Source organism: Fistularia commersonii, chromosome 1 (assembly GCF_037954325.1).
Source record: "Fistularia commersonii isolate RoL2024-O1a breed Wild chromosome 1, RoL_Fcom_v1.0, whole genome shotgun sequence".
NCBI classification, from domain to species: domain Eukaryota; kingdom Metazoa; phylum Chordata; class Actinopteri; order Syngnathiformes; family Fistulariidae; genus Fistularia; species Fistularia commersonii.
Genome location: NC_141284.1, coordinates 19,505,758 through 19,517,897, shown reverse-complemented (window position 1 = coordinate 19,517,897; position 12,140 = coordinate 19,505,758). Strand labels below are relative to the sequence as shown.

The window sequence follows — 12,140 nt, the reverse complement described above, 5'->3', positions numbered from 1 at the left end:
AGCATGTAAATACTTTGGAGGATGTTTGTTTAGGAGGAGATGTTTGTTCTAGATGAGAGAGTAACATCAGTGTCTGTCCTCCTCCTCCTCCTCCTTCCCTCCACGGCGTCTTCGTGACTCATCTCAGACGGAAACTTCCTGGCCATCGGCTCCCATGACAACTACATCTACATCTACGCCGTGGCCGAAAACGGCAGGAAGTATAGCAGAGTGGGGAAGTGCTCGGTATCTACCTCCTCCGCCTATACTGGGATCACATGGTTGAAGAATATCTAGACTTACCCCCTTTTTATTTCTGATTTAGTCATCCAAAGTGTGTTGTCATAGCAACCAGTATCCCATTGGTATTGTCATGTACATGACTTCTGTCTTCTGTACTTCACTACAATACACGGTACGACATTGTGCTTGTCAATAGAAGTTAGAGGAAGTCATGGATCTTCTGCCTTCTTCTCCAGGGCCACTCCAGCTTCATCACCCACCTGGACTGGTCTCTGGACTCCCAGTACCTGGTGTCCAACTCCGGAGACTATGAAATACTCTACTGTACGTACATCCTTCTTTTGCATGACGATCATCCTTGAGAGCAGTGTTTCCCGACCTTTTTTGAGCCACGGCACATAATTTACGTTCGAAAAATCACACCACCAAATAAATACAGTATGTCAATAACGTTTTTAATGAAATTGAATGAAACTGCAGTTTCATTTTACTCACTCGGTGTGAAATCTGGTCCCGTTTGGAGCTGAAGTTCTTGTAGGAACAGAGGAGAGACAAACTAAAAATCTCCTTCAACTGCTCTGAGTCTCTTTTTTTTAGTCCTTTTCTACAGTCATGCTTGAAAAGCCCAGCTCACACAGGTACGCTGTGGAGAAAGGGAGCAAAGCTGAAATAGCTCTATGTGCCAGAATGGGGAACTCCTTCGCAACAGTCAGCCAGGTGTATCTACCTGCAGCTGTTTGAGCAGCAGCGGGGAGAAACACAGGTTAATTCTCTGCCTGTTGCCATGTCGTGGAAAAGCAATTATTAGTTCTGCCTGTCACCGCATGCAGCCCACATAGACAGATGTACGAAGACACGATGTGCGTTGAATAAATCATTTTTGGGCCAATCGGGTGAAAGTGGGAAAGACTGCATGAGAGTGTCCCGAACAGCAACTCCTGGTCTCCTAAGATGTGATGTCTGGTTCACGCGCTGGACTGGCCCGTTGGTTTTCATGTAACGTCCTGTCATCTTCAGGAAATGTCTGACTCGATGTCCTCCATCAGTCAGTGACACTTTTTAAATTGGAAACATTCATCAGAAATATATAACAGACATGGCCAGTAGGTCTCTGGTAGGATTTCCACAGGGGTCCTTCCTGTGTGGAGTCTCCATGTTCTCCCCGTGTCTGCGCGGGGTTCCTTGGGGTTCCTCCCAGTCCAAACACATGCAGGAGGTTCTGTGGAGACCCTGCATTGTCCAGAATTGTCCAGACTTGTGAATGACCACGAGGAGGAAGCTCCTCAAAGCTGATGCTCCTGGGGAGCTGCAACAACATTGAGCAATGTGATGTCTCTGCGGCGTGGAGGAGTGAGGGGTGTAACATGCTGACCCCGCTGTGTATGTGTGTGTGTGTGTGTGTGTGTGTGTGTGTGTGTCTGTGTGTGTGTTGTACCTTCGGCCAGGGATCCCATCGGTGTGTAAGCAGGTGGTGAGCGTAGAAACCACCAGGGACATCGAGTGGGCCACCCACACCTGCCCTTTGGGCTTTCAAGTGTTCGGTAAGTCCTCTCCTGACTGTGCCCCTCTCCCGACATGAACAGCCCATAATACTCCTCTCCGACCCCGCCCCCACCCCAGGTTTGTGGTCTGACGGCTCAGATGGTACCGACGTCAACGCCGCCTGCAGCTCCGGCGATAAAAGCCTCCTGGTCACCGGGGATGACTTTGGGAAAGTGCATCTCTTCTCGTACCCCTGCTCGCAGTTCAGGGTAGGAGGCGTCGAGGCCCCGGGGATCACCTTCGCCTCGCCGGCCACACTCGGCTCACTGAAGGGCTCTTCTGCTTTCAGGCTCCCAGCCACGACTACGGCGGCCACAGCAGCCACGTGACCAACGTGTCCTTCCTGTCCGACGACAGCTGCGTGGTGTCGGCGGGGGGCAAAGACATGAGCGTGATGCAGTGGAGGGTCGTGTGAGCGGCGCCGCCGGCCGCACCGCTCCGGACTCGACCCAAAGGAAGGAGAACCTGAAGGCCTCAGAGGTGGATCTGATGGGACCGAATGAAGGCGGGCGAGCGGCAGAGGAGTCCCCCAACCCACACCCTGAGCCGCTGAAGATCCAAACGGACACCGGGCGGAGGTCCGATCCGCTCCAACCACAACCATTCTGAATAATCCTCACTCGTCCACAGACGCGGAGATCCCTCTCACGGCTGACTCACCCGCGGCAAAACCAAAGGCTCCCGCTCTGCTGCGTCTGGACCTTCACACCCTTGCCACAGACGCTGTGCTGAAGAGGGTTTTCACCCCCTCCCCCCTCCCCACAGCCCTTCCAGACTAAACGCCAGTGCAGGAGGCGAGAAGGAACCCCAGCACACTAACGGTTAACTTTCATGTCTTTTCTACTGAACCACTCAGGAAAGCTCTGCTGGAGAACACCGTTGATGCACTTGGAGAGGTTTGTTCTTCTTTTCCGGTCAGGACACCTTCACTCGGCCCAGGTGTTTGAGCTTCCAGGTCACCATGTTCTCTAGCTTTCAGATCCCTTTGAGTTCCCTTTAACCCCGGGTGTGTCCGAACACCCGGAGAAGGTCCCGGATAACGTGTGCGGATCTAGAAGGAATGCGGGTGTTACAGGTTTGCAGAATGAGGTGTCACACACTCTTCAAACACTTGAGTTTTTTTTGACGACATGAGGCTTTTTAAAACCACATCTCGGGCCCATTTGGAGCAACTAGAACGGTTCCGGGCCAGGGAGGAGGAGGAGGAGGCCGTCTTGAGTTCTTCTCTAAGTGCTGCACGGCCGGGAGGCGGTCGCCTGTTGCAGAAGGTCCAGCGGCAGGCCTGTCACCCCCCACTGCTGCCTGGAGATCTGCGTCCATCATCCAGCGGTGTTTGCTTTAAACCTTCCGATCTGATCACCATCCAATCACGCTGTAGCTACGTAGACCTTCACACCCCAGGATGAGACAGATGTTCAGGAGAAGGTGATTGAGGTGCAATCTAACCCCGCATTGACCGAGTCAGCCGCCGTTGGTCTTCTGGGGGAAAACGCTGACGCCCCGTAACGGCAGCGTCTTCACCCGGGGCCGCAAACCCCGCTCAGCGGCGAACACCTGACAGGAAATGAAACGTGGAACTCGCGGATCCGTGTTGTATTCGAACGGAATGATCCCCAAGGGCGGCGTACGTCGTCGTGGAGACGCCACAGGGCGATGAAGACGTGGGTATCTGGGGTGAGAAGCTGCAACACGTGACATGAATGCTAATCTCTTCAGCTACTGTTTTCAAAAGAATTGATCAGTTCGTGGAGCAAAAGTCACATTTAATTAAAGCTGTTTCTTCGGTGGCCTCTGGTGTGTCATTGAGCTCCGGACACACAAACGCACAGTCATACATACACCCATACACACACACTCGTAACGGCAATGGTGGCAGAGCTGCTGTGCAAGCCGCTAATCACACCAACGGGAGCAACAGGGGGTTCGGCGCCTCGACTACGAGGACAGAAGGAGACGGGATTTGAACTGCCAACCTTCTGATGTGGAGGTGAGGGTGCCTCGGCTGGCTGTGGCAGGTAATAATGATAATCATCATCAGTTAATGAAGATAACCGGTTCCCAGATAGGACGGCACAGGTATCAGTGGTTAGCCCCTCCTCACAGCAGGAGGTCCCTGGTTGAATTGTCCAGATGTGTGAATGAGAGGGTGATTGGTTGGCTGTCTCTGTATGAGGGCCTGTGATTGGTCCAGGCTGAACTCTGCTCTCATCCAATCACAACAGGGATAGGCCGGCCCCTGACAGCGGGACAAGCAGTTATTAATGAATGAATGAATGAATTAATTAATTAATTAATGAATTCCCGGATGTTCCCGGTGCAATAAACTTCCGGTGGATGTCTCACGCCGCCCGGCCTCGCAGACGCTCCTTCCGCAGGGGCGCGGTTGGCGTCTCTGCCCGCAGATACGCGCCGCCGCCGCCGGGGGGCAGCACCGCGACGCCCGGCGCCTCACCACCACCACCACCACCTCCAGCACCCTCCCGCCCCTCCGGATGGGTGACGGGATCCGGAGTGACTGAGGCGGCGGCCGAACAGCACCGACGTCCCGTGGCTTCTCTCGAGCGCCGTGCGCGTGAGGACATGGACGCACCGACGCGCAGCGGCGCGCGCGGCGAGCAGGCACACCGGAGCACGAGGCGGACGGGGCAGAGCGCGCGCGCCGCCGCCGCCGCCGCCGCCTAGCGTTTCCCGCCGCGGTTCCTCCTCCGTCCTCCTGCGTCAGACCCGCGACCCCGGACCCGCACCTAGCAGCCCCGTCGGCGCACCGACTCCGCCGGGATCATGAGGTAAGCGTTGGCGACGGAACCGGACGCTTTCTGCGTCGATGCGCCGCGGTACCGGAGCGAGTCGGGCCGCCCCGGGGCCCCCGCGGGCCCCCGCCTCGCCGCCAATCCGCCCGCGGGTAGCTATCATCGGCTCCGTTGTCCCGGTCCCCCTCCCCCCCCCCCCATTGTCAGCGCCGGACCCCGCCCATTATGTTCGGTGCAGGATTTAGGCCGGCTCCGTTGTCATGGAAACCACGGCATCACGTACTCGGGCACAAAAGCGATCGGGTGCAGCAGGTGAAATCTGGGGAGGGGGGGAGACCACTGCAGGCGAAGGAGGAGGACTGTGTGTGTGTGTGTGTGTGTGTGTGTGTGTATTCTGGTGGTTGCCAGGCAGGTTATGAGGACCCCCCTCACACACACACAGACACACACACACACACACACGCACACACACGCAGACTCTCCGTGACGGATCTTCAGCCCGTGGAGAATGTGTGTTTCCACAGCGATCCGAGGATCTGGATGGTATTTTCAGGCCCCCCCATATCTGGCTGGTGGGGGCCCGAACCGTCTCAAGCCGCGGCTCCTGTTCTATTTAGGACACCCACCCACCCACCCACTCATCCACCCACTCACCCACTCATCCACCCCCCGTGACTCCTCCGTGTCTCAGTAGCTGCACCACCTGGCTGGAGCCTGGATTATCCACTGGGCTTCTGCTGCAGATACCGTGGGCTGTGTGTGTGTGTGTGTGTGTGTGTGTGTGTGTGTGTGTGTGTGTGTGTGTGTGTGTGTATGCGCGCGCACGTCTTGAGCCCCTCTCTGGAAACAAAGACTGAGACAAAGACAGGCTGAAAGAGGGACCAGCCACTGTGTGTGTGTGTGTGTGTGTGTGTGTGTGTGTGTGTGTGTGTGTGTGTGTATGATGCAGGAGGCCGTCCAGAAATGCATGATCAGCATCAGTGAGTGTGCCCCCCCCCTTCCCTTCTGCTAACATGATTGGTGCTGCAGGCAGGACCTGGTCCTTGTCAGAGAAGCTCACACGTGCTAGCAGCTGATGAGTGTCTCCCTTGTGAAGGTCCTGTCGGTGAAAATGTTGGACTGCACCTGCGCTTTCAGTTTGTCTTCTGGATATCGCAAAGCCGCCGGACCGCCGGGTCAGAAAGCCGAGGCCCGGGGACATATCAGCTGAAATGTAATGACCAAAGCAGGGCTCCCGCTCTGAGGTGGGCCTCGGCCGAAGGTCCCGGGCGATGTATGGCTTCCCATTCCGTCTGCATCCCATCCTCCTTTCTCTGCAAAGCAACAAAAACAACAAGAACACCTCCATGGCCTCCTCCTTCTCCACGTCTTCATCTTTTTCTCCTCCTTTCGCTGCTGCTGCTGCCGCAGGCACACAAAAATTGAAATCAATGCCATCGTTTGTTCGGTGTCAGTGCTTCCATTGTAGACAATGTCCACACACTTCTATGGATGTGCATCACTCGGCCTCTGCATGTGTGTGTGTGTGTGTGTGTGTGTGCAAGAGAGTTATTTTTGTCCTTCTTGAAAGGGTTCCTCCCTCCCAGCCATGCTGCTGTCTTCCGCTGTTTGGACTCTGGCTGCTCCTGCCTGCGACCTCCTCATGAGTGCTGAAGGAGTGCAGTCAGTAGAAGTTTAAAAGGCAGTTTCTCCTCTGACGTGTCACCTTCAACCCACTTCTTCACGGGTGGAGGAAAAGTCCAGGCTGCATTTTAAGACAACAGCTCCAGAGCTTCTCCTCTGAGGGGCTTTGACATTCTGCCCAAACAAGGTGTGGAGAAGTTCAGAAACATTTTCTTCTTTTTCTAGCTACTCCCATCAGGAGCCAATCACCTGGATCCATCAACCCTCTGCTCTCCCTCCATTTACCTTCCTGTCCTCTCTCCCTTCATCCATGAACCTCCTCTCTGGTCTTCCTCCAGACCTCCTCAAACCTCGGCGTCCGTCGGCCTCAGCATCTCCACCATCCCTTTTTTTTGCCATGTCCAAACCATCTCAGTGTGACTTTATCTCCAGAACATCTAACACACCCCGTCCCTCTGTCGGACTCCTTCCCGATCCTCTCCATCCTCCTCTCTCCCAAAGAGGAACCTCCACATCTTCATCTCTGCTGCCTCCAGCTCTGCCTCCTATCTTCTCCTCAGTGTCCCCCAAACCAGACACAGTGGCTGCTCCCACCTCCCACCTCCTCTTCCATACTCTTCTATCACCCCCGATTCCTTTCTCCAGCCATTCCAACCTGCAAGCACATTTCTCCACCCTTTGCGTTGCTCTGGACTGTTGACCAACGTTCAACTCCTACACCTTCTTCAGTTCCCCTCCTTGAGGGACACCATCTTTGTCCCTCTCATCCATGCATCTTTCTGTCGCGCTGTTGGAAAAGGAAAGGTCTCGGAATGACTTTGGACCCCGTCTTGTAGAAGGAGCAGCGGCACGAGCCGCCCGAGACGACCCATAGTCATATGGAGTCTTCGGTGAATGATGGGTTGGAACGTCGTCGTTTTGTGATCAGGACGTTTTGAATTTCTTCAGATTACGATTTTAAGATCTGACGGCGAGACGAGGCGGTCCTCAGAGGTCCTCAGACGTCTTTCCTGATCTTCCGGGGATTTGCCCTGAGCGCTGCGAATGCAGGCGGCAGGTGTCATTCCACCTGCTAGCGGGTGTGTTTGCTTTAATACCAGAGGTCTCAGGAAGCTCTAGGATGGGTTGTTGGTAGGTCTCAGTGAGGAAGGTCTCCAGGAAGAAATGTGGCGTCCGGTTATGTGACTTAGAGCTCCTGAACCCTGGTGTTGCCGTTTAACCCATGTGCGTGAATGTGTGTGTGTGTGTGTCCTAAGACACCCTTGAACCCCCAGATCCCGCTGAGCTGCCCGTGGGCAGGGGGGCAAACAAAGACCTCGGCCCGCCGCCGCCAAGGAGCTTAAGGGTGGTTTAAGTGGGCCTGAGGCAGACGGGCTGCTGCCGGAGCTGCGTCTGCAGGAGCCGGCCCAAGCCGACGCCTCCTCTCCTCCTCTCCTCCTTCTTCTCCTCCCACAAAGCTCCGGTGTTCTTCCTGCTCCCGTTGGGGGGAGTGGATCCTTGGAGGCTCGGTCCTCCGAGCCGGGCCGACTGACTGGTCTGCGTTGGTCACATGTTCTCTCTCTCTCTCTCTCTCTCTCACATTCCCTCGCTCAGTTCCCACACTCGTCTCCCTCGCTCTCTCCTCCCTTCTCCCTCGCCGTCTTGGGTTGGCGTGCGCTCCGGGAGCTTAGAGGATCCACTGCTTCCCGGATGATGTGAGGAAGAAGTGTTTAGCGGCGGCGGATGGCATGCGCTGCGGACGGGCTTCTCGTGTCGACGCGTCCACCCGTCCTTCATAATCCCCCCTCCTCGAAGACCGGATTGTCTTCATGGCTATGTATTCCCTGGACGACTTCGGGTAGGGCGCCTCGGCTTCTCCTCATCCTCGCTTTGCTCCCTCGGTTCCCGTTGCGTCCAGAGAGCGCGCGATCGTGCAAGAACCCTCGGTCGGCGAACGAGCCGGCCGTTGTTGCAGAGGAAGGAAGGAAAAGTCTGAGTCTGCACGTTCTCCTCTGCTCTGCTCTCTCTCTCTCTCTCTCTCTCTGCGGCCGCTGCCTGCAGAAGCGCATGCCTGCTCACCCTCTTCTTCACCTTCTCCTCCCTCTGGTCGGCCTGGTGCTTCCTGGGAAGGAGGGCGGGCCGCCTGGCACACTGGCAGCGCTGATCCGCCGTGAACGAGGCTCGTGCATGTGTGCTTGTGTGTGTGTGTGTGTTAGGGGGGGGGGGGGGGTCCGCTGGTCACGGGGGTTCTCACAGATGTGTGGCAGCAGAGATAACGCCGAAGCACACGCCTCCACAGTGTGCCCGCTATCGGCGACGTTCGGGTGGAAACCCGGATGAAGCAGCAGCTTCTGCAAAGACAGACGGTCCAACCTGAGGCAGGTTCTCCAAACCTCTCGGCTTTCTAGATCCTGAGCTCCTGCCAGCTTTCTTAGGTTACTAATTAAAGTGTTTGTGCGTGTGTGTGTGTAGGGGTCCGCTCTACTTCAGTCATGAGGGTTTTTTTTGCAACGTTTTGAAAATAGGATCTACCGTGGAAAGTGGCGACTAGATCTTCCTGAGCTTCTCCTCCTCTAGACCAGCAGCACAGCAAATGTGTAGTTTTTGGACGATACATATATCAGTAATACTTGGTTACCAGGTTATTTCCTGAAGCTGAGTGGAGACCCAGCACTGAATCTCTCCTGGGTAAGGTCTCACCGACCTCCATGACCCGTGACACGTCCCTCCTTCCAAGAGGAAACGGCATTTCCCTTTAAGAATCTGGATTAGGATGTAGAAGATGTATGGAGGAGGGGCGGCAGTGGGGGTTGCCGTCCATATTGTGTGTGTCCATGACAACGAGCCGGGGGGCCAGCTGGCGGCGGCCCCTGTTGAATTAGTGATCTCATTATGGCGGTCCGTGCGCCGGCCGCGGACGCCTGCTGAAGATTCTGGGATCAGACGATCACTCGGGCCTCCGCTGAGAGAAACGGAAGAATTTACAGTAACGTCGTCTGCGCCCATCCCAGCGAGGAGATTACCGCGGGTGCCAGCGACGCCCGACGGACAAAGAGCGGGGACAAAGGCGCTCGGCGGATCCGTGGGGCCCGGCGGGCTCCGGCTCCGAGGTCAATGTCAAGATCGCAGATGACGGGATAGTGAGGGGAGCGACGTTGGAGTGGTGACATGAGGCCGAGCGGGAAATTCATGTAATTCAGTAGAGTATGTGACGCTTCATATATGTTATATATAATATTGGGGGTGGCGCAGCAGTTAGCACATCCCCCTCACAGCTGGAGGTCCCTGCCTGAATTTCCACAGGGTTTCTTCCCGTGTGCAGAACCCTGCGTGTGTTCCTCAGGGTTCTGCGTGTTCCTCTCACACTTTAAACACATGCAGGGGTTTCATTGTCTAGACTTGTGGAGGAGACGGCGGACGGTTGGAGGTTTTTATGACACAATTATCAAATCATTGCATTTCATTCACACACGCTTTAATTTGCGTGTGAATAGGATGTGGATTCACCGCCGATTTCAGGCACATCGGTCACACAAGAAGCGTGCCCTTCAAAGCGGACGGGGTCCATTTTTGTTGTATATTATGGGATGTGTAGAGACACTCGTCCCAACGGGGTCCTTCGATGCTCCGGGTTGAGACGTGAAGAGGGAGACATATGGCGTCCACGCTCCCCCATCACATGCTAGATGTTCAGAAGAAGCCCCCCCCCCCCAGGGTGCTTCAAGTCCTCGTGCTTTATCATTTCATCCTTTCCTATCACGCCCCCGGGGCCGGCCCAGGGCACACTGAAGAAACTTCCTTCCGACCCGCCGATCACTCTTCACCGCAGCGTCTAGCTCGTCCAATCAGATGTCAGCTTGGCCCGGGACGGTCCTCTTGCAGCGCTGTTCTTTCGACTGTCCGCTGACAAAGATCACTGTTACTATGATTAATTGATAATCATCCATCCATCCGTCCATCTAGCCGGAGCAGAGAAGCTCAGGCTGCCTTGGTTGTTGAGCTCCTCCGAAGAATTCATTTATTGAGGAATATATTGATTATTATCGTCAGTCTTCTCACATAGGTCGGACCACATTCTCTCCTCCCTATTTTTTTTTTTTTTTTTTTTTTTTGGGGGGGTGGGGGGGGGGTCCATAATCAATAATTACAATGATGTAAGGCAGCCCTCCAGCAAGGGGTTGACACACATACGGGCACACACACACACACACACTGCCCAGTCACAGTGTGTAATGAGCTAAAACTGTCCTCTGAGGTAAAGGGCATCCCAGTCAATTGTGGTTGACCAGAGAATAGACTGCAGCGCATTCATCAGGCGGTGCTTAACATGTATCCGTAGCAACAACCGGCCCAGTCAGGTCGTGTGTGTGGGGGGGGGGGGTTAAGCAGCGGCAAGCCCCAACATCACTAACACCCTAACATTTGTCTGTGAATGGGGTTACAGGCTGATTGCAGAGGATATGAGGTAATCTCCCAGGGGCCTGACCACACGACGACCGCGCAGAGGTTCAGTGACACAAACACACACACACACACACACACACACACACACACACACACACGCTCATCTGTCACGCAGGCTGGTCAGTGAACGCATCTGTGCCGTCTGTTCGCCAGCCCTCTTTGTTGCCAGGCGGAGGGTTGATCGCTGTTGTAGCGCTAGTACAGATTTGCCACTGGAGTGTATGTGTGCGTATGTGAGGTTCCTGTCTTGACCTCTTCATGAGGATCAGAGGCTTCCAGTGCCTCTCGAAGTGTTGGAGTAGAGGAGAGAGCCGTTGCGGTGGACCCAGATGGATGCACAGCCGGTCCGAGTGCTGCGCTCCTGCCTGAGTATGGGAGACTCGGGGCTCCTCCACCTCCTCCTCTCCTCCAGGTTGGTGCCACCTCTTCTAATGACTCTTAAACCGCTGGGCGTTCCAGCTCAATCTGAAAGCCTGCCAGAGAGCGTCTGGATGCGTTGTTGCGCCCGTGCTCCGATTTGACACGAATGGAATTAAGACCATCTCGCGTAGGCTCTTTCCCTCCTCCCCTCCATTCCTCCCTTTTGTTGTGGTTTCCTCCCGCCTGGTTGCATTCTTTCTTCCTCCACGCACTCAGCCCCCCTCTCAGCTCTTCTGAATAGCGGCTCCGTGAAAAGACTCCACACGTCCCTGGAATAGAAGGCGCCGTGGCTTCTGGCGAAAAACAGCAGCACGAGTGTGTCCGCTGCCTCTAAGACTCACTGTGAGAAGGTCCCTGGTTGGATTCCCGCAGAGAACCTTCCTGTGTGGAGTCTCCATGTTCTCCCCATGTCTGCGTGGGGTACTTCAGGGTTCTCCTCCCACGGTCCAAACACACACAGGAGGTTCACCGGAGACCCTGCATTTTCCAGACGTGCGAATGGTTGAATGTCTCCATAAGGCACCAAACAACCAAACAATGTCTTCGGAACCAAACGTTCCCGGTTGGATTCCCGGCTCCTACAAGTCTGTTGAAGTGTTGTTGAGCAAGATGCTGAACCCCTAACTGCTCCCCCGGGAGTCAGTAGCTGCCTTTTGCTCAGGGTTCATCCATGACGGGTTCAGTGCAGTGGTTGAATTTCCTGATGTTATGCAGAATGTGTCAGTGGAGGTCTTTCTTGCACTTAAAAGTGTCCCTGTGATGTGTCCAGGGTAAAGCCCGCCTCGCCCAAAGACAGCTGGCATAGGCTCCAGCGCCCCTGCCTACGATGTCGATAAAGAAAGAATGAAAGAATGAATGGAGTTGAGTTAAAGAATCCTCTACACAGGAGACAGAGATATGGTGGAGCCCTGGTTTGTTTTCAGAAAAGTGTGGTTGGTTCATTCCTCCACGTTCTCCTGGTCTGGGTTCTTCCGCGCCGCTGTGTCGATGGTCCGCGACCCGCTGCGAAGTCTCTCATGGAAGGGTTGACCATCAACCCCCCGACACAGAGGCAGCCGGGGCGATCGTAGGGGAGGTGGTAATTCATTCAAATCAGCCAGAGGATGGATATCCAGAATGTAGGTCACACGTTTGCTGGGG

General features: G+C 55.1%; 2 protein-coding genes across 12 annotated transcripts in view; both read left to right on the top strand.

Moving 5' to 3' along the window:
• The window catches only part of eml1 (EMAP like 1), a 31,460-nt gene extending 27,909 nt beyond the window's left edge, over positions 1-3,551 (top strand). For all 7 annotated transcript variants that reach the window (XM_086153064.1, XM_086153071.1, XM_086153077.1 and 4 more), the window contains 5 exons: positions 128-225; positions 459-546; positions 1,668-1,763; positions 1,843-1,973; positions 2,054-3,551. In XM_086153064.1, coding sequence (XP_086009190.1) covers positions 128-225; positions 459-546; positions 1,668-1,763; positions 1,843-1,973; positions 2,054-2,179 — 539 coding nt within the window. In that variant the 3' untranslated portion in view covers positions 2,180-3,551. The remainder of the gene's footprint in view (positions 1-127; positions 226-458; positions 547-1,667; positions 1,764-1,842; positions 1,974-2,053) is intronic.
• A 680-nt stretch (positions 3,552-4,231) lies between these two features.
• The window catches only part of evla (Enah/Vasp-like a), a 26,091-nt gene continuing 18,182 nt past the window's right edge, over positions 4,232-12,140 (top strand). For 2 of the 5 annotated variants that reach the window (XM_086153125.1, XM_086153114.1), the window contains exon 1: positions 4,232-4,550. In XM_086153125.1, coding sequence (XP_086009251.1) covers positions 4,546-4,550 — 5 coding nt within the window. In that variant the 5' untranslated portion in view covers positions 4,232-4,545. Of the gene's footprint in view, positions 4,551-7,744; positions 7,975-10,808; positions 10,993-12,140 lie in introns of those variants that run through there. The other 3 variants (XM_086153106.1, XM_086153097.1, XM_086153119.1) reach the window with 3 other exon arrangements.